Source organism: Perissodus microlepis, chromosome 19 (assembly GCF_051167445.1).
Source record: "Perissodus microlepis isolate ML-2025 ecotype Zambia chromosome 19, ASM5116744v1, whole genome shotgun sequence".
NCBI lineage: Eukaryota > Metazoa > Chordata > Actinopteri > Cichliformes > Cichlidae > Perissodus > Perissodus microlepis.
Window position 1 is genome coordinate 6769879 of NC_140479.1, and position 21731 is coordinate 6791609.

The 21731-nt window shown below is 38.7% G+C and overlaps 2 protein-coding genes across 4 annotated transcripts; one reads left to right on the forward strand and one right to left on the reverse strand.

Moving 5' to 3' along the window:
* Window positions 1-1082: 1082 nt before the first annotated feature.
* Window positions 1083-6403, reverse strand: fam216a (family with sequence similarity 216 member A). Its single transcript, XM_084915649.1, has 5 exons — window positions 6266-6403; window positions 4923-5038; window positions 4575-4701; window positions 4179-4355; window positions 1083-1384 (listed from the first exon to the last, which is right to left on the reverse strand). The coding sequence occupies exons 1-5, from the start codon at window positions 6354-6356 to the stop codon at window positions 1263-1265; spliced, it is 633 nt and encodes a 210-aa protein (XP_084771775.1). The 5' UTR covers window positions 6357-6403; the 3' UTR covers window positions 1083-1262.
* Window positions 6404-10158: 3755 nt separating this feature from the next.
* LOC146365264 (uncharacterized) lies at window positions 10159-19975 on the forward strand. Of its 3 annotated transcripts, XM_084915300.1 has the most exons (11): window positions 10159-10325; window positions 11453-11747; window positions 12370-12454; window positions 13852-13956; window positions 14274-14374; window positions 14490-14591; window positions 14765-14891; window positions 14981-15085; window positions 15188-15343; window positions 15469-15590; window positions 18998-19975. In XM_084915300.1, exons 1-11 carry the CDS (start codon window positions 10238-10240, stop codon window positions 19137-19139), a joined length of 1428 nt encoding a protein of 475 aa, XP_084771426.1. In that variant the 5' UTR covers window positions 10159-10237; the 3' UTR covers window positions 19140-19975. The 3 variants fall into 3 exon arrangements, with proteins under 3 accessions (XP_084771426.1, XP_084771424.1, XP_084771425.1); XM_084915298.1 differs by lacking the exon at window positions 18998-19975 and having other exon boundaries at window positions 12373-12454; window positions 15469-16944; XM_084915299.1 differs by lacking the exons at window positions 15469-15590; window positions 18998-19975 and having other exon boundaries at window positions 12373-12454; window positions 15188-15460.
* The last annotated feature ends 1756 nt before the right edge of the window (window positions 19976-21731 follow it).

Genomic DNA, 21731 nt, shown 5'->3' on the forward strand with positions numbered 1-21731 from the left:
TAAAAGCATACCCGGACAGAAAACCCCCATCAGTCATTGACTGGCCTTCCCCAAACCCCAGACCAGAACATTACTGAAGCAGTGTGAGATCATCTTGGCAGAGAACAGAAGAAACAACAGCCAACATCCAAAGACGAGAGTTGAATGTCCTTGAAGAAGCCCGGAGAACTATTCCTGAACACTAAAGAAATGACAGGAAAGCTGCCTTTTCTTGCAAAATATCAAGAAATGATGGGATGGCTAAAGACTTTTGCACAGGACTGTAAAACAGATGAATAGAAATTAATAGCAGTGACTATTAAAGTGAAAATACAAGTTCCTAAACAGATAAAACAAAAGAGACAGTCACACACAACTATAAACATATACATTTAAGAATTGCACATGCAGAACATAGATGTCAATGACTTTATTCTAAGTGAAAATAAAAAAATAATACAGTTATCAGACATCCGCATATCATCAATGCCTCTCTCAGTGAGTCTTCATCCATACTAGTTCACGTGAAGAATTTGAAGATTTTAAACTTTCCTGAATTCCAGAGGTACTTATGCAACTAATGCATCCCAAAACATCTGTTTCATATCAACAATGGGAAACCTGTGTTAGCAGCAAAAAAAAAAGGGGGGGAAAGGCTTTACTTTTTCCGTTAACACTAAGAAAAAAAAAATCCAAGTCGGCTTCATTTAGCCAATGAAATTAAAACACGTCATTATTTTGAAAGAATAAAGCAAACTCTTCTTTAAAGCAGCCAAAGAAACAGTATCTGCTCGTGATGAGCCTGTGGCCAGCACCAAGCGCTAAGCACGCCAGCACAGGCACGCACTTCCCATTATTCCTCTTTAACGGTAGCGATCACGTGACTTCATGGAACTCAAGTCTTCCAAAGGATTTCCCCCAGTCACAGAAGGCGCTACATTAACTTGATCTTTACATCTTACAAAAACTGATCATGCAGATGCATAAAACATAGTTTAAAGCTTAAATAGGCTTTAAAAAAATAAACAGTTACACATTCTGATAAGGAGGAATTCTAACTTAACACAAAACTAAGACACAGCTGTACATTTAGAAGCTCACATACAGAGTATTTATTTCTACAAATACAAATAATGCATGATCCAGATAACTGTAAACAATTTCTAGATGCAAGTTCCTTTAAACACCAGTAGTGTCTGATCAGTATATACAGTATATATACTGGAAACTGAATTTAGTGGCGTTTAAGTAGCAGAAAGCGTCACTATATTATTATAAAAGAATCACAAATCAGATAAGCGGTCACCATCCCATCCTCCCACAGAGAGGGAGCTCAGACATTCACTCAGAGAATCATTTGGTCCTCCCTGCTCTTCTTCCTTATCCGACAGTCTGATCCTGGCTCCTGGCAAAAAATGAAATGTTTAACTCTACAGAAGAAAGTGAATATTTATAAGATAGTTGATAATATTCTTGGTAACTGGCATACTCTCACTGGCTGCCTTATTATGTACACCTTGCTCATAGTGGATTGGACTGACTGTTGATTCTCTGTGGCAAAGATTCAACAAAGTGCAGGAAACATTGCTCAGAGGCTTTGCTAAACATCCATGATGTAAATCTCCCATCTCACTACAAAAATTGCTCTGCTTGACTGAGATCTGGTGACTGTGGAGGCCATTTGAGTACAGTGAACTCATCGTCATGTTCAAGAAACCAGTTTGACATGATTTATAACATGATACCCTATCATGGGGATGTAGCGCTCATAAAGGGTCAGACATGCGCAACACCCAGGTAGGCTGTGGCATTTACACAATGCTCGGCTAGTACTAAAGACTAGCATCTACCTATACTGTTGATCCAAGGCAGTATGGAGCCATGTTTTCATGTTGAATACTCCAAAATCTGTCAGTCTCCTATTGTCCAATTTTGGTGAGCCATCAGTTTCCCGTTCTTAGCTACAGGAGTGTCACCCAGTTTGCTGCTGTAGCCCATGTGCCTCGAAGTTTGATATGTTGTATATTTAGAGATGCTCTTCTGCATATCTGGATTGAAGCAAGCTGATTTGTGAGTTACTGTTGCCTTCCTATCAGCTTAAATCGGTCTGGCCATTCTCCTCTGACCTCTGGCATTAACAAGGCATTTTCATTTTGCCTCTCACTGAAGACTTTCGTTTTCAAACATTCTCTGTAAAGCCTAGAGATGCCTGTGTGGGAAAATCCTAATAGATCAGCCATTTCTGAAATACCAGCCTATCTGTCACCAAAAACTATGCCATGTTCAAAGTTACAAAAGTATCCTTCCTTCCTCATTCTGAGCCTCAGTTTGAACTTCAGCAGGTTATTTAACCATGTGTGCATGCCTTAATGCAGTGACTTGGCACCATTTGCGAGTTTATGCGTGCATCCATCCATCCATCCATCCATCCATCTTCATCCGCTTTATCCGAGGCCGGGTCGCGGGGGCAGCAGCCTAAGCAGAGAGGCCCAGACCTCCCTCTCCCCAGCCACCTCCTCCAGCTTATCTGGGGGAACACCAAGGCGTTCCCAGGCCAGCCGAGAGATATAATCTCTCCAGCGTGTCCTGGGTCTGCCCCGGGGCCTCCTCCCGGTGGGACATGCCCAGAACACCTCACCCAGGAGGTGCCCAGGAGGCATCCCCGAACCACCTCAGCTGGCTCCTTTCGATGTGGAGCAGCAGCGGCTCTACTCTGAGCCCCTCCCAGATGGCCGAACTCCTGACCCTATCTCTAAGGGAGAGGCCAGCCACCCTTCGGAGGAAGCTCATTTCTGCCGCTTGTATCCGCGATCTCGTTCTTTCGGTCACTACCCACAGCTCGTGGCCATAGGTGAGGGTAGGGACGTAGATCGACCGGTAAATTGAGAGCTTCGCTTTTACACTCAGCTCCCTCTTCACCACGACGGACCGGTGCAGCGTCCGCATTACTGCAGCTGCAGCCCCAATCCGTCTGTCGATCTCCGGCTCCCTTCTCCCATCACTCGCGAACAAGACCCCGAGATACTTGAACTCCTCCACTTGGGGCAGGAACTCATCCCCGACCCGGAGTGGGCACTCCACCCTTTTCCGGCTGAGAACCATGGCCTCAGATTTGGAGGTGCTGATCCTCATTCCCGCTGCTTCACACTCGGCTGCGAACCGTTCCAGTGCGAGCTGGAGGCCCTCACCCGATGAAGCCAACAGAACCACATCATCCGCAAAAAGCAGAGATGAGATTCTGAGGCCAATATGCGTGCATATTGCCATTTATTTGTGTTTATGAGCAGTTGAACAGGTGTAATTAATAAAGTGTCCAGTGAATTTTTAGTTCACAGATGATTGTAAACTAAAATATAACATTTTTGAAGAAAGTTCCAAATAATTCCAAATGTTTTGCTGACTTGCTCCTCGGACTTTTCCTTCTCTGTGTTTGTGACGATGTGCACTTCTTAGCCTTTCTATGTGTTGATGCAGATGCATTAAAGGACCTGCAATTTCAAATATGTTACATTAAAAGTTTTATTGACTTCTCTTTCTTTTTAAAAATCATTTTCAATGTTCTCATTTTGAATAAAGTTCTCTGTATTGTAAGATCTTAACCTTACAATATAAAGCACTTTGATGCAACTGCTGTTGTGATTTTGCACCATATAAATAAAACTGAATTGAATTGAGAATTCTTTATCATTAAATATTATTTATGTTTTTTAAATTAATAGTTTTTTCTTTTGTTGTTTTTCCTTTGTCAGTGTTTCTCTCTCTTTGCTTTCCTTAGTTCCAGCCCAAGGGGAATTTTCTTTTTTTTCTCCACACTGTTGCCAGTTGTTTGCTCGGGATTCTCGAGTTCCTATCTACAATGTATTGGGAACTTTACAGTATAAATTACCATGAAATTATGGTTCTTATATTTTACATTTTTAAAAAATATACAGATGAGCTAAATATTGTGGCAAAAAGTTTTCATTTTAACTCTATGCAAGTCTGAAAAGTAAACATGGAAATGAGCTGCTTGTTAAGTGCTTTCAAAATCTCCATATGTGACAACTATAATTATCTACATGTGCAGACTAGTTCAGATGCGTAAGGGTGTTAGAAGGACATATTAAAAAGGGAAATAAGGTGGGATAAAATAAAGCGATGATCCTTAGGATATTTAAAATATTGTAACTTCAGCTATCACTTGATAGCTCACGTCTCACCTGGCTTCTCTGTTCTTTGGGAGGGTTTTCTAGAATGTTTTGCACTGATCTTGCTCTTGTTTTTTGACCCTGAAGAAACTTCTGATTGTGTTTTTGATAGACGATCCTCTCTGTCATTCTCAGGTGAGGCCACAGAAGCCTCAAAAAGTATGTCTCTTTTGTGGTTGTAGTCTATGACTTGGCACAAAGACAAAACAAACATACAAAACAAACCACAATGTGAAAGCCGTTACTCAGCCGTTGCTCAATGACTCACTGTAAAGGATTGTGACAGGATAAGTCAGATGCTTATCAGTGAAAGTGGTTTACAAACGGTTTAGAAAAACAGAGAGATAGCACACAACAAGAAGTTACATCTGAATTTGATTTATTTTATTTTGTTTTGGTTCTTCTCACCTGCTCGTATACACCTGTACTGCACGTTCATGTAGTGCTGGGTGACGAGGCGCCGGACATGCTCAGTGCTATAGGAAGCTGCAATGCTGTACAGATACTTCCTCTGAGCTGGTGTTAGTGCTGTATGCTAAGAGGCAGGCAGAGATCACTTTTCACTGGGATCCACACCGAACATATGAATCCACATGTGCAAACACATTTAGGTGTGGATGTTACAGAAGTTACAGAAGAAACAGAAATGTATGCTTTTGCCAGTGCTTCTAAAGTCCTCTGACTATGATGAGGGCACATTATTTGCTGATGATAGTGGACAAAAATGGTCTATAGCCCATACGATCAACAATTTACCTTCAGAAATGAGGCTGTAGTCACACTTGTGGGGATTTGTATAGCTGTTAGGCGTTGATCAGCTGGTCTGCTGATTTTCAAACCGCTGTTGACGTTTCCAGCACTATTTTGAAATTCTGTTAGTAAATAGAAAACAGACATTTGGAAAAAGTTAAATTTGAGGCTAATTGACATTTTTACTTAGAGGCAGGATGTGAGGAACTATGGAGGCTTCAGGTGAAACAGAGAGACTGAAACAATCAAACAGGAAATAATGCACAGGTACTGACCAGCCCCTCTGTGACTGTGACAAAAGGCAACGTTACCACAAAGAGATGCAAAATAGCTACAAAGATACTCAAAGTGACTCCACATTGACCAATAGGAGATGCAAAATAATCGTGTCTGTAATTTGAAAAATGAAAATTTAAAACGGAAGACAAAAAGATTACAATTTTTATGCCATGTTGACTTATTTAACTAATGTAACACTGGTTAACTAATGGACGTCAGGTTTTTCAGATGATTTCTTTTTGGATTTTGTGCCATGAAGGACTCTCAAATAAAATATTTTAAAAGCTTAAAATCTACTCAGAAACTTCTGGAGTCTTCTGGAATTCTTGCACACAAATTTGACCCATTTTGATGTTTGACAGCTGTAAAAATGACATAAATCTTCTTTTTTTAACCTGAAATTTGATGACTTTTCCTTAAGTGACCCAAAATACATTTGCTATAAGATTATAAAGTGGTTTATAGTAAATAGAAACCTCATTAATCCTTATTAATTAAGCATTCTTCATCCATGTATTAATGTCAGGTATTTATACATTTTAAATAGATCTGTAGTTCAAAATTTGATATGAACGTTAATTAAGGGAAATTTTTGCAGTAGGTCAAATTGACCAGGGTCATATTAGGTCTGGAATATAGTCTATATAGTCTGCAAGAACCCAGAGATTTGCACATGGGCTCAGTTACACTGTCAAACCAAAAGGACTTCTAATTAAAAATCAACGCAAGTGAGCTTTCTTCCTGTTACCTATCAGGCCTGACCCCGGTCAGATTCAGGTGTGGGATTTCACCTGGTTTCCACTTGTCCTCAATAACAAAAACCTTCCTCTCAAGTTTCAGCGCAGACAAGATGTAAGATGTTTGGTTTATTTAACCATGGAAGTAGCACATGCATATCTGAAATCTAACCCAAGGAAAAAGACTGAAATAGACAGGATACAATGGATTCAATATGCAGAAGGGTTCAGTAGAGTGGGGTCACCGTGTGAGTTTCTTCATAATTCTGCTCATTTTTTTTACTTTACTGCTCATTTGTTCCTTTTTAATGATATGCAAAAAATTACACATACCCATTTTCACTGATGCATCAAAATAAACCTGCAACAGAAATGTATGAGTTATATTAACATAAAAATAAAATAAATGCAATAAAGATGGCATGTTCACTTTGGCATGGATTAAATTTCAAACATTACTTTACCTTGGCATAGCCTCATTATGATTGATCCCATGCAACACCTGGTCTTCTGCAGATTTCACTTGCTTTTTCAGTATGAAACGGTACACAAAGCCAAATAGTCCGTGCACAAGCAGCAGCAGCCAGTTTACCTTACCTTTAACACATATCGTCCACGCTGAGGCCAGTCTAGATAATTAAAGAAAAGAGGCGGTCTGATCTAAGGACTTTGAACAGTGGGCGTGTCCTTTCAAAGATGTTGTAATTATAAACTGAAAAGAAAGATATGGTGTTTAAATGAATATTGATAACGTTAACTTAAAGATGTCCTGTAATGCTCAACATGGACAAAGAGTACACTGAGATCCTTGGAAAAAAGCAGCAGCGTTGGGCTGTGGTTATTATATTGTTTTACGCATGCACTACTCTAGTGGCTACTGGAGGCTTGCTCTAAAAGCAAATCAGTCCCTGTGAATCACTCCCAGGGTACTCTCATGGCCTCCCCCCTTTATAACAACTGTATGTTTATGTTTAATAATTTCTCTGTTTGTTCATTTGTCCTGTTTTTGCAGTTTTCTTTCCTGGAAAGATCCAACATTTTTAAACAATCATAATTCTTTTGAAAAATAAAATCTTCTGCACATTTGAAGCTATCAGACTCTGAGAGGGCCATAAATAAGGTGAGCTCTTGTCCCCACAGTGAAGCTTTGTACAGTATTTTCGGCACTTTCATGTAACTATTGGAGCTCTTTTATCTCTCGATGACTCAGCTCCTAGTTAGATATTTGTGTAAACAAATTTCAAGTTGTAAAAATACATCCCATACTCCAGAGAGTCAGTGGGTGTTAAACTGTATTTTCAGTCCATGCAATAATCTTTTACCCAAACAATCAGATTGATTCTATTAAAGCATGCATCAAATAGAAATGCAGACTACTTGTGACTCTTTTACCATTTACCTTTCAAGTTTGTTGGCAGTGAGGGGATTATCCAGATCGTCTGCTTGCTGTTGTGCACGCCCATGTAGGGATAATCCCCCCCATGTTCATAACAGCTTTCTCTCCAGAAAATATTTGTAATGGAAACTTCCTCAAGGTTTGCAGAATTAGACACACCCACTGTACTTAGTTGAGGTAAACGGTTTGCAGCAAGCAGCATCAACAATTGCGGGAAAATTTAAAAATTTGAATGTAGGCAGTTTTATTGGCTCACAGAGGCAACTGTAAAATGTGATGGCGTAACAGAAAGACTGAGCACCATCAATTGGGTGACTGAAAAATAAATAAAGGGAGCTAATATTTTACAAGATTATTAGCACATTATAGAGTAAGCTAAAGAAAATTCAGTCTCGTGTCCAATGTAGACACAGAGTAAACACATTAAATATCCTCCTGGACAAGGAGGACTGCCATAAAGAAAGTAAATAATGCATGGTATGTATAAAGGAAATAAAATACCTTTTAAAATACCTATATTCATGCAAGACTGATATGATTAACTATAACTACTGCTTCTCTATAAATTTATTGATTCATAATTAAGCCCTTTCAAAGCAATTTTTACCGAATATTAAAAATAACACTGATCATCTCGTTAACAGGCATTGTTCTTTTGGAAACCATTCCTGTGGATGTTCCTTTGACTCACAACAACTAGATAAAACTGTTGTATCCCAAGCAGTCCCCTTGGAATTGTTTTTAAAAGGCCTGCCACAGTACCACACTGTGCCACTTGGGAGAGGGTTTTCCTGGGGAAATTCCACTCCCAAGTCCACTCCTAGTCTCTCTCTCTCACACACCTCTCATCCAGTTGCTGGTTGCTGACTTTCAATTCGTCGTCAAAATGAGATACAGCACCGGGGAGTTGTACTTTGTTGCAGTGACAACGGTCATTTTTTAATATAGCACATTTCATTACACTTAACATAAAAACCTCAAAACCTATGTAGGTCTACTATGCCTCAAGGCAATGGAATCAACAAAAGGCACACAGTAATTAAATATCAGCCTGTGAGAATAAAGAGGTTCTGAGTTTGTTTTTGAGTGTAGACATGGCTCTGTTTGACCTCATGTCAGCAGACAGCTCGTTCCAAAGAACAGGAGCACAGTAACTGAAAGCACCTTCGCTGCACTAATTCTGGTTTAAAAGAGCTGCATTTGTATTAAAGATAGGTAAAGAGTAACAAAGAACAGATCCTCAAGGATCCACTGTTCAAATTTTGATTTCTGCAGATCTAAAACTACTGAAATACAAACACGTCTATCCTCATTGTGATAAAAATGTGTTAAGAACCTGATCTGTTAAACCAACTAAATCATGAAACCTTTGAATGCTGAGAAAATAAAGATCTGAGACAGGGCTACAGTTACCACTTAACAATTGATTTAAGTTTTTATTTTATTTTGAAATTGAACAGTGACATGTCTTCGTTGCACTTTCGTGTATCTCGTTGACATTACATGTACATTATCTTCTACCTGTATGTTACATGTACATGTATGTATATTTCATCTAAGTGTACATTATGTGTATGTTATGTCTATGTTATGTCTACATTACAGGTGCACTTACCTTGTTGACGTTACATGTAAATTCCGTGTACGTTACGTATGTGTTTCGTGTACGTTGTTCGGCTTAAAAAGTTTACAGTGCACGAGAATTAAGCTACACTTTCATGAGAAAAATTCTGAGCCAGCTATGTTTCACGCCCACAGAAGCGGTGTGGGAAGAAGCTCTTGGTGCACCGTTTTCATGCTGATGTTAATGCCAGACGCACTAAGCAATTTATCTGTAGCTTTGTGTGGACTGCCATTTGCTGTGGTTCCCAAAAACTTCCACTTTTGCAATAATATCACCCACAGAAATTTCACAAACTCACTTGTTGTAATGGTGACACATTATAGAACGCACTCAAATTCACTGAGCTCTTTAGAAAAACTAGTCTTTCACAAATATTTGTAAAAGCAGACTGCAAGCCATGTGATTTTATACAGTTTTAGGGCCAAAAACACCTGAATTCAAAGAGGTGTGACCCAGTACTTTTGTACATATAGTGTACCTGTTGCCATATTTTGTCAGCTACTTTACAGATTAAAAATGCCCCTTATGTTCAACATAAATCAGTACTGCAGTTTTACTTTACTTTGCATGCCTTTCATTAACAACATGTTAGCAAGCAGCACACACATTTCTTTTTTTTTCTTTTCACTCTGACTCATTACATTGACATTGATAGTTACTTATAGACAAAGTCCTAAGGGCAGAGCCAAAGAATGTCTCCAACTCACTTTCCTGCTGTTGCTTTTTTAAGGTTACTACATAATTGTAGGTTGCATATGTAATAAGTACACACAGTATGTATGTAAAGCACAGTTCAGCGTCTCAGCTGACATTTCTTTGACTGATTCTTAATGAACAGATTTCATGTAATTTTCATGTGTGCAAGTTAAAGTGGGACTCGTTTTACACTGTAGTACAATGACTCATTCAGCAATATGTAACCACAGTGTTCACACTTTAACCCCCCAAAGCGATATATTATTTAAATGTTAGGATGCTTTCACAAATTTCACAAAAGTGAGGACAACAGGCTTTCTTCCGCGAGTTGTAGGTATTATTATTGTTATTATTATTACACATTGCATCATTGCTGTTAGGATGATGTCAAATGATGCAGAAACGAAAGCATTTTGTACAGTCGCAGTGATGCTATGGGAAAATCCCTTCGACTGCTTTATAAGCTCCACACCGCACAGCGCTGACACACGCAAACACTAGCCGGGCCAGGAGAGTGCATTACTGAAACGTGACACTGCAGGTGTTCAAGCATCGTCTTTGCTAAAAGAGCGAGTAGTTAAAAGTCGATATGAAGAAGATTTTCAGCAGAAAGAAGAAGATTCGGATGAGTGAGGGCAAGAAACCTTTAATAGAAAATAAAAACAACATACAAGACGGTAAGAGCGCTTTACTATTATTACTGTGGGAATCCTTCATCTGTATGGTTTATATGTAGCAAGGAATAATAACTGGAATCATCCACGGACGGACTATTTTATATTTGTTTGAAATAATTGCTATTTATTGATTGATTGTTACTGATAGGCCATTAACTCAGAAATAAAAACTAGTTTAACACATGAGCAGCACAAGCTGTTGCTGAAGCGGCAACAAAGTAACGTTGCAATATTTGCATATCAGAGCATCAAACTGCAGCGCAGCTTAGCCTCAGGTATGCAGGGTATTCCCAAACAAACCAGAACAAATATGTCCCAACATACATTCCCAAGTTAATATCGATAAGTGTAGAGGCTTACTACTTATCTAATCAAGTGCACACTTAAATTTCATCATAAGTGCTGGTTTTACTTCCTCCTATCCGAAAACAAAGCGAATTTTATGTTTGGATATGATTAAGTGAAAAAACATGCACTGTAGCCAGAAACTAGCCACAAACTACAAGTGGAATGTCAAGATTAAAGGAAGTAGACAATAAGACTCATAACCAATGGCATCAGGTGACTATCACCAATGTTAACACTCTCGAGGCAGGCGTTGCCGATTTGCAACAGTTAAAAACTAACAACCTGATTACCCCACATACATATTTTATGAGTTTTTTTTTTTACTCAGAAGTACCACTGCAGGACTTGGTTGTGCATTAGCAACAAAAAACTTAATGTGAGTCTGAGAGGGTTAAAGCTGACACCTATTAGTCCTTCTCAAAGGGACCAACTCAGTGGTAGACACTGTTGTCTTGATGGAAAAAAAAATCACCTGAGCTCAAATGGAAAGAGCATCAGGAGTAAGGATTAGCTTGATAAATTGCTTAGTCTCTGGCACTTCATTCATTCACAATTACATCACCCAGGCTTTTAGAAGCTGGCAAACTCTGACAGGCTCATTGTCACATATCTTGGCCGAGTCACAGCAAGAATTTTACCTTACCTCGTCTGACACGGTGCCCCTTTTTATCAGAAAAAAAAAAAAAAAATGTAACCCCTTCATTTGGCTTGGATCAAGTCAAAACATGAAACAAATGTAGAGTTCACATGTTTGTTTGTTCTTTCTGGCTCTTTCATAGGACATGACTGTGCAGGTCATGGGTATGAGAACCCTTTGGCCCAGAACTCCTTTAACACTGCAGAGGAGCAATCCATGCAGAGACAACAAAGCATCTCACTTATGGAACTCGTTCAGTGTCTTGGGGTGTCCTCTGAAAGCCTTTACAACCTCATAGAGCCTAATTTGGGACAACAGAATGTCATTGATTGGTCCAACCCTCAGACATTCAATATCCTGCACAAAATGCTCCAGGAGATCAAATCTGTCAAGCAATGCCTGCAACTGATGGACTGGGTCCAACATAAATATCTGAGGTATTTATGTGCCAGCTTACTTTTTTTTTGTTTAACTAGCCACATCAGCTCAGTGCTGTTGTGTGCATTTGTACCTTTAAATATAGATTTGGTGAAGATCAAACCAATGACGCACTTGGTTGTTTAGCTGGTTGTTGGGTGTGTCTTCCAGCCCAGATGCCAGAATATGCAAATGAGCATTTTGAATGGTCAGTAAGACCTAAGTAACTATATAACAACCAATCTTGTCACCATTCACATACATCTATGAAAACTAGCGTTCAAATTTATAGTTAAGCACAAAAGGCAAGAAAAACTATGAAAAACTATGATCATCACTTCTAGAGCTCTCGGATTAATTCAGTGTGTTATTTCTGTTTTATGTGTTCAAAATTTAAGCATAAATACAGAGATTTGCTATAAAATCCTGGCATATAGCAAACTGGTTCAGTCTGCTTTTATTCATTGTTATTCACCACATCTTCAACCTGTTATTTCAAAAACAGGCATTAAAATGTTAAAGCAGGTTTCATCATATCAATAGGGAATTAGGATTGAAAGTATTTGTCTCTTGTCTGAATGTTAGCTGTTAACAGATGCTGGTGCTCACTTCTGATGTGGGTATTTTCTGGTACTTTCCAAGCAGAGAGGTGCTTTTTAGTTCAGACCAAAAGCTGTTCTGTGAATGGAAAGACAAGGCAAAGGAGAAGCTGCTTCAAAGTGTGCAGGTAAGAATACCAATATAACTTATCATGCATTTTATGAGCCAGACAATCTTTGGTGACACACACACACACACACACACACACACACACACACTGATATCGTTCAAGGTTTTCTACACAGCCTCTGTGTAGTTAGGTGTGTCTTTACAATCACTATTAGTTATTTTGGTTATTTTAAATACCCAAATATCAGGTATATTCAATATAAGCATCAGCATTAAGCATAATTAACCATCAGCAAAATCACAAATAAATTATGATTTTGTGTTTTTCCAAGTCTTGTTCAAAAACATGTATAATCATGGTTGGTGACACATTTCTAATGCTTCACATTCCTGACACTATTATGCCAAGGTCAAAGCTAGATCATGTCTACAGACACAAAATCAAAACGTTTTCACTACACAAATCACATTTCTCATTTAACATATTGACCCAACTTGTATTTTGAGTTATGTTTGATTAAAAATAATGATGATTAGCAAACGCACACAAACTCTGTTTCCGGATGTTTAGCCTTTTCTCAGATGTAGGGAGAGGTAAGCCAGTGGGACTTCAGTCTCTATCTGTCCCACCTCTCTCAACACTTCTCACGCAGAGGTTGTTATTGCGTGCCAGTGTAAACCACAGCTGTGGGACCAAGTTATTTCCTGGAAGTGTAACACTTTCCCCACAATCCCTTTGGTGGCAGTGTTGCTCTTTGGTTTGAAAGGTGTGATCAACCTCAGGCCTTAACCAGATCAAAGAACAGATGCATAGAAGTAGTTGAGAAAAAAAAAAAGCCACAATCTCAGCCCCTGTTCACAAGTAGACTGGCTTATGATCGCCATATAAATGAACTGGAACTGAAAATGTTTCTAAACGCAGTATTTGCATTACTTCATTGAGTCTTCTTTGAATATGAGTTAGTAAGCAAAGTGGTTTATACATTTTAAGTATGTGTAGGAGTCATGCAGGTACTAAAAGTGCTCAAAGTTGACTTGACTTTCTGAAACTTCAGCCAAATCAGATGTCGCAAGAAGAAAAGGAACAGAAACACTGTTACAATCATCTGTAAGAAACAGGCCAGACAGTAATCTGATATCAACAGCCTGCTGGGAGAAAGTGTCACTCAGTAAGTCTGTCAGATTCCTCAATGACACATTTAAATGAAAGCAACAACGTCCATCCTCTCAGCAGTACAAATGTACAAAATAGAAACCAAACTACTCAGAACCAAAATGGCCACTAGAGTTAACCTCAACTGACATGAGCAAAATTGGCCTCAGGGCTCACTTCATCAAAAATATGCAAAGTTACATTTCTAGTTTGGGACATGGTGTTTCCCCAGTAGTATCTCAGATTGTATGTCTGATAGAAAGTAAGCTTACAGTCTGCTTCTGTGTTGTTTTTGTCCACAGAAAGAGATCAGAGAGTCCCTGGACAAAATCCTGCAGAATGAGACCGGCATAGCTCCAAACTGCATAGAAGAAGATTATGTTAAACTTTATGTGGACACTATCCAGGTAAGAAAAATGCTCTTCAGCAGGAGCGTCAGATGAGTTTTATATCATAGGTCACATACAGTGCACTTTTTGTCAGTCTAATGAAGTTTATGCATTTAGTCCTTGAGTTAGCTGAAAATACAATGTTAACAGTATGTCTCAGTTTTTCTGCACGACAGAGAAAAGCTGTTGTAGTAAATGACAGGAATGCTAAAAGTTTTCTGTGAAATTTTAGAAAATGTTCTGGTAGATCATTGCAAAGAAAGTTTATTTGAAATTTCTGTTGTAAATAGTGAAAAACTGTTAGTGACCTGTCATATCATTTGTCCCTCTTGAAGTGTATTAATGCCGTACCCAGAGAAGCACAAAAACTCCTTCCAGAACTGCACGATGAAGTGCAAGAAATTTGTTTTCAAGAGTTTCGAACATTTGTCAAGAGGTGAGTCTTTATCTTTTCTTCAGAAATAGGTGATTCATCACGTCTGAGATTTTGAGATTTGATGAAACTCAGCATGTTTTTTTTTTTTTCACTGTGTATTCTCTTTGGTTTGTAGGTACAGTGAAGAGCAGTATGTCGATCTTAAAAAAAGGGCACAAACTGACAACCCAGAAACAATACACTTCCTCAAAACACTGAAAACATGTAAGGAACTCAGGTGAGTGGTTTCTGTGTTTCTGTGGCAAATGTTAATTCAGTTTCTTTGAGCCCTATAATTGAATCAAAATACTTACTCACCACTGGATATCTACTTGAAGGCTTAACATGCTGTAGAACATGATGATCAAAGCTGATGCCTGTTTTATAAATATTTTATGCTGTTTCTTTCAGGAAGTATGCTCAGACGATTGGTATGGGAGTCACATCTTCTCTTGTCAAAGAAACTGTGGAAACACTGGAGAACTTGGAGCAGTCTACTTTAACATTCCTGATGGAAATTATAACTGTTATTGCAGAGGTATCTATCCATCCTAACCACAGATTACAAAAAAATATATATAGGTAAATATATTTTCTTCTATTAATATGACATTTTCTGTCCGGCAGAACCACTTTAAAGATTTCTTCAGATCGGGCAGCAACTTGAACCACTTTGTTTATAGTGTTTACAGTCATTTCCCCACACTGCCCTATGTTATGGATGAGCAAAAAGTAAGAAAATTCCCAGCTGTCAAATATACACAAATTTACCTGTAGTTGTTTTTTTAAACCGATTCAGTTAAACTGCATTCATATTGTCTTTATGTGTCTCAGGTGGTGGTGGATGAGGCCTATAAGATCATCGCCCGTACTTATGTCGAACATCTTATAACAAACAAGCAGAGAACCCTGAAGGGGCGATGGGCTCCTAATATTGGTGAACAAATACATGAAGATGCAAACCATCTTCACAAGAGCATTTCACTCTTGGTGAGATCAGCAAGTTGCAAACAGTCTGCTTCTTGTTATGTGAATGACGTTTTACCAAAAGAGCAACTGGAAAAAAATCTTAACCTTGACATGAATTCCTGTCATACTTTTTTGTGATTTATCAGGCTCCCGGTGTCCACGAGTGGCGCAAGATGCTGCTGGGCATCCAAGAGGTGTTGGACTGCACATCCATTGATGCACTGAAGATAATAATGGCACGTCTACAGCAGGACTATTTCACACAGAGGTAAAACACTCTCTTACCTGTATCAATACAAACATGTATACACACCTTCTTAGTAAAGGCCTCAGCCTCTCGCTGATAGGAAAGAGGGTGCTGCATCGATAACCTCCTTCTGACTGCTCTGACCAGCAGATTTCTGTAGTTTCCTTCAGAGACACAGACTTATTTTCAAACTGTAGTGCAATTTGACACAAGCTGGAAATGTAAGTCAAAGTACGCTTCTTCCATGTTATGAGCAAACTATGGGCAACCACAGCAATCTGCTTGCAACCAAAGCAATTGCAAGGACAGGAAGCAACTTCCCTGACCAACTGGTTGTGAAACCATTTTCACCAAGAGACCATGGGATCACTAAGAGCCCTAAAGTTGGGAGATTTTAACCTTCATATTGATGATGCATCCTGTAATATGGCTGCTGACTTCATGACTATCACAGAGTCTTTTAATTTTATGCAGCATGTTTCTGGCCCTACACATGTAAAGGGTCACACATTGGACCTTGTTTTCTCCTTGGGTTTAAATATAAATGACATTCGTGTGGAAAATGTCCATGTGAGTGACCATAGCTGCATATATTTTAACTTGTCGTTTTATTTGGATCCCCCGGCTCCCAAAATAACGATTGAAAGGCGAATCATAAACCAGAACGCCAGCAAAAGGTTCTCTGCCATGTTCGACGCTGAAATGACTTACAATGATTTGGACTCTCTTGTCTCATCCTTTAATAACCAGTGTAATTCTATTTTAGACATAGTGGCACCTCTGAAAAAAAGTACTGTCCTACGTTTGAAATCTCATCCTTGGTTAAATGAAAACATTCGTAATTTCAGGAGATACTGTCGCAAGCTAGAACGTTTGTGGAAGGCTTCCAAGCTTGAGGTTTATAAGTTACACCTTAAAGAATCTATCCTCTTGCTAAATGACATGTGGAAAAATGCCAGAACAGAGTATTTTTCACACCTCATAGCTTCAAAAAAGAAAGATCCTAAATTCTTGTTTAAAACAATTAAGAGTATTGTTTCTCCTGATGCTCCTTGTGCACCAGTTCACTCAACATCCGAATGCAATGAGTTTATGAACTATTTCAGAAATAAGGTCATTGCCATCAGGTCTAATATCTCTCCATCATCTTCTCAATATCAAACTTTTAACTTGCTCTCCTCTGATACTTGGTCCTCTTTTACTCCTGTTACATTACAAGACATCAGAGGCCTGCTTTGTCATATAAAACAGACTTCAAGCCCCCTTGATGTCCTTCCATCTTCATTTTTCACTAGTGTGTTTGATTCAATTGGCCCCTGTATTGTGGAAATGATAAATACTTCTCTTCATACTGGCTCAGTCCCCAGCTTCTTTAAACAAGTTATTGTTGAGCCAATATTAAAGAAACCCCAGCTGGATCCATCTCTTCCTAACAGTTATAGGCCAATATCCAAATTGCCTTTTATATCGAAAATTTTAGAAAAAGTAGTACTAGAACAACTTAACTATTTCCTGGATAAAAATGCTGTTATGGACACTTTCCAGTCTGGTTTTCGTAAATTGCATTCCACTGAAACGGCCTTACTTAGAGTATCTAGTGATATCTTGATGGCAGCAGACTCTGGAGAATATACAGTGCTGGTCCTGTTGGATCTCAGCTCTGCTTTTGACACTGTAGATCACAGTATCATGATAAACAGACTCGAGAACTTGTTTGGGATTACTGGTGTTGTTTTAAAATGGTTTATATCATATCTGTCTGAGAGATCTTTTACTGTTTGCATGAATCATGTCACATCAGAATCAACAGTTTTGCCGTGTGGGGTACCTCAGGGATCTGTCCTGGGTCCAATTCTCTTTTTACTTTATGTATTTCCCCTAGGCCAAATTATTAAGCGCTATAAATATATCTCCTATCATCTCTATGCTGACGACATCCAACTATACTGTTCCTTCAAAATGTCTGAGTTTTATGAATTGTCTAATTTAAGTAATTGCCTGACAGAAATCAACAAATGGTTATATGACAATTTTCTCCAACTAAACTCTGATAAAACAGAAACTCTAATTATTGCTCCAGACCACATGGTCCCAGAAATTAGACAGCATATCAGCTTCTTAGACCCTTATGTAAAATCAAGCCTTAGAAATCTCGGTGTCATATTTGACAGCTCGATGTCGCTCGAGCAGCATTCTAAGCAGCTGGTCCGAAACTGTTTTTATCATTTACGGAATATTTCTAAACTCAGACTAATGGTATCAAAGCTTGAACTTGAGATGATTATTCATGCTTTTATTTCTTCTCGTTTAGACTATTGTAATGGCCTTTTTACTTGTTTTAACAAATCAGCCTTAAATCGTCTTCAGACTGTGCAGAATGCTGCAGCACGTCTCTTAACAAGCACCAAGAGAAGATCGCATATCACTCCAGTCTTGGCCTCCCTTCACTGGTTGCCTGTAAATTTTAGGTTTCATTTTAAAATTTTAGTTCTAACCTTTAGGGCCCTACATGGTCAGGCTCCTCAATATTTATCTGACCTGCTGAAACCACATACATCTTCTCGGGCTTTAAGGTCATTAGATCAGAGACTGCTGGTGGTACCGCGCACTCGTTTTAAAACTCGTGGTGATCGGGCCTTTCAGACTGTGGCACCACGGTTGTGGAATTCTCTCCCACTGTCTCTTCGCTGCACGGACTCCATTGATTCTTTTAAGAAACAGCTGAAGACATTTTTATTTAGAAAAGCATTTGATTAATTTCTTCTTATGCTGTTTTTATAGTTTTATTGTTTTACATTGTTTTATTTACTGTTATATTGTTTTTATATTCCCATTTCCCGTGTTGTAAAGCACTTTGTGATTTTTATCTGTGAAAAGCGCTATATAAATAAATTTTACTTACTTACTTACTTAAAGATTTTTCTTGATATGACTATTTCACTGCTGTAAAACAAATGTAAATATAACTATAGATCATAATTAGGAGCTTCCATAGATAACCTATTTGATCAGACAGTCAACAGTCTCATTGCTACACGCCCCTTGAAAATGCACACAAATTTGTGCTTCATTCAATCGTTTTTAGTAACGTCTTACCAGCTTGCACGTATAAAACAGACTTCCCCAGCAGAGCAGCTATATTCTCAATTCGTCAAACATCCCTCGTGTCTATTTCTTGGATGCAAACACTTGGCATAAAACAGTTGTGCGCAGTTTAGCTCATCCTTCCAGATGACTTGGCTAAGACAGTGTGCAAAGAGGTCATCAAGGAAAACATCTTTTCTAGATGCCTTATTTTATACTTTTAATCTTGTAAATATTGTTCTTCGCTGTATAAAAGAAAAGAAAAACTCTTTTAAATTAATAGACCTGTCTAACAGAATAATTTATGTGTTACTAACTCTGTGGGGTTTCTTCTTTGACTACAGTGAGGACTTCAAGTTCCTGAACAAGTTGCTGAAGTGGAAGGGTCTTTCTAATGGCGATGTCAACGAGGTGCTGGACGCTCTTCCCGGCAGTGAATCCAGACCTATTTGCAGGTCGTGTTTCTCCTGCCTTACCTGCTGGTGACGGCTTAGTTGGGCAACACGGGATGAAGCGCAACAAAAAGATCAATGCTGATTGTTACATGTTTGTTTATGAAACATAAAAAAGACAGCAGGGTGGAGTTAGGCTGCGGGAGCATTATAAGATGTGCAATTTCAAATGGCACAAAAAAGTTTTGGTGAAAGAGCTTTTTAGTGACATTTAGTAGCAGCTTATTAAAGGAAAAATGTGTGTTTTTTACTCTTACTCTGTATTACAGTAAACAACAGTAATGGTTGTTTATGTACTTGAATTTGCTTTGTTTACTGAAGTTAGTGAAAGAAATGTTTAAATCATGTTTTTAAAAAATGTTTTAATATTTATTACATTTTATTTATGAAGGTACAAACATACATTTGTACAGAGTGAGGCGATTTAAAAGCCCACCTATTATTCCGTTATCTTCACTGAGACTGCTCCTGCCTTGTTAATAAACATGCAAAACCTCATTGTCTGATAATGAAGCACAAGCTCCTGGGATTATTTCTACTGCCTAGCAAGCTGTAATATTACAAATTCCATTAAAAATTCTCAAAAAAGGAGACAAATGCACGCACACAGGTCCCGTTTAATGACCCGAAGTAGCAGATGAGTCAGATGAGCATGAGCTGCCTGTGTAAGGACACCAGTAAGTCATCACTGCCCCCTGATGGGGATTGACTTCCTTTTGTAGCCAGCCTGAACTGCACTGAACTTCAGCTTTGGCCTCATTTTTCTGCTGTTGACAACTACTTACAACACACACACTTCCTAAACTGCTAATTTTGAACAAGAAAAACAAGGAATAATTAAAAATAGATATGATGAGTGTAAAAATATAACACAGGCTGAATGCAACACAGTTGCTACAGTCCAGGCTGTGAAGTAAAGTTACCACAAAGCTGTAAGAGTGTGCATGTGCAGGTTAATGGAACAGTGAAGGCATAACTGCAGCTGTGTTAGTCCCTTAAATGAAAGTGTTGCTTAGATGTAATCTTTGGGCATCTAGAAAAATTGTAGCTTTCTTTCAGTTGTAACCTTTGACCCTGGCTTCTCTGACAGACAGGATGGAAAAACAATATCCCAGGAAATACCGAGTCTGTTGCTAGAAAGCTATGATCCATAGAGTCAGCAGTCAGCAGACTAGCTGATAGGTTCCTGTAGTGTCTCAAATGTGGCTTATACTGTTTCCAGGACATGGGAATGTATGGTTTTAATGCAGTTTCTTTGTTCTATTTCTGTTGATGAAACCTGACTTTTGTTGTCCTTAGTAATTCTGAATTTTCTTTGAACTATGTAGTGTTCTTCAGATTATGTGCCTTCTACACAAAATCTCAACGTTCTGAAATTGCTTTAATCTTTACCTGCTACTTTGCGTGAACCTCCTCCATCAGCTCTGGTTTATGGTTTTACGCTTTAAGGCTCTCTGTTCAATGACTTTTCTTCGTGAAAGAAATGATTCTGTACATTCCCACGATCATGGCAGTATAGTCTTTGCGCCACCAGCAAACACCACTAGATGGAGACCAACATCACCATACTGAAATGAGACTTGCTTTGCAGAGCTGGTCCCATGTTGTAGTTGTCATATGGAGAAAAATCTGACGAATCTTTAGACAAAACAAACAGTAAGTTTATTATGTTTTGTAACACTATGGATATTTCTTTTCTTCAGCTATAAACCCAGCCCTTTAAAGCCATGTGTATACTGTCCATGCAGGCATACAGGTCCAGATTTGGAGATGATGACAGACAGGAACATGTACAGGTGATGAAGGATATCGGGCTATATTATTAATCAAACCCTAAATTTCAAGCAAACTTATTTCACTTTGTCATTATTGGATAGTGTGTGTAGAATTCATCCATTTTGGAATAAGGCTGTAGTGTGACAAAATCATAAGGCTGTGAGTACTTTCCAGATGTGCTGCAGTGTAACAGTGCCAGAACTCACAGGCAGAGAGGGGCAGACTAGCAAGAAGAACAGAGAAGACCACAAAAAAGGATGGAAAAATTAAGAAATAAGTCAAGCATAACAGGTCATCTTCTTACTGAGTGTCAACCATCATACCTGATCATCTACATCACCTGCAAAGGCGAGATCTGAAGCTTCTATTTCGGCATCTTACAGCACGAACTGCTGTGGACCAAGGCTGTTGTCCCAGGCTGTAACAGGCTTCAGAGTATATTGACCCATACAGGTTCCTGCTTTATTTTCATGGGGAAAAAAAAAAAATCCCCCTTCGCTCTTCTATTTCTTCAAAAATCTTGCCCTTTTAACAGAGAAAGTTAAAACGTCAAAATATATTGATAAAACAATAAACTGACAAAAGACTGTGGAGGTCAAAGTGTCATAGCAGGAAAGCACCATGGAGTTTCTTATCAGCCTGGTTATTCCCAGTCAAATTAATCACTAGATCCTTTAATGAGTTCACTTTCCTTTACTCCCTCTGCCTCTCATTGGGAAATTTTTTACTGTGACCTCCTCCCCCCTGACTAGGCAATATCCCACCTCCTGCAGTTATGACACACTTTCAGGACAAAAGCTGCATTTTGAAAATAGTTTCCTTCAAGACATGCTTCCCCAGCTCATTAGCT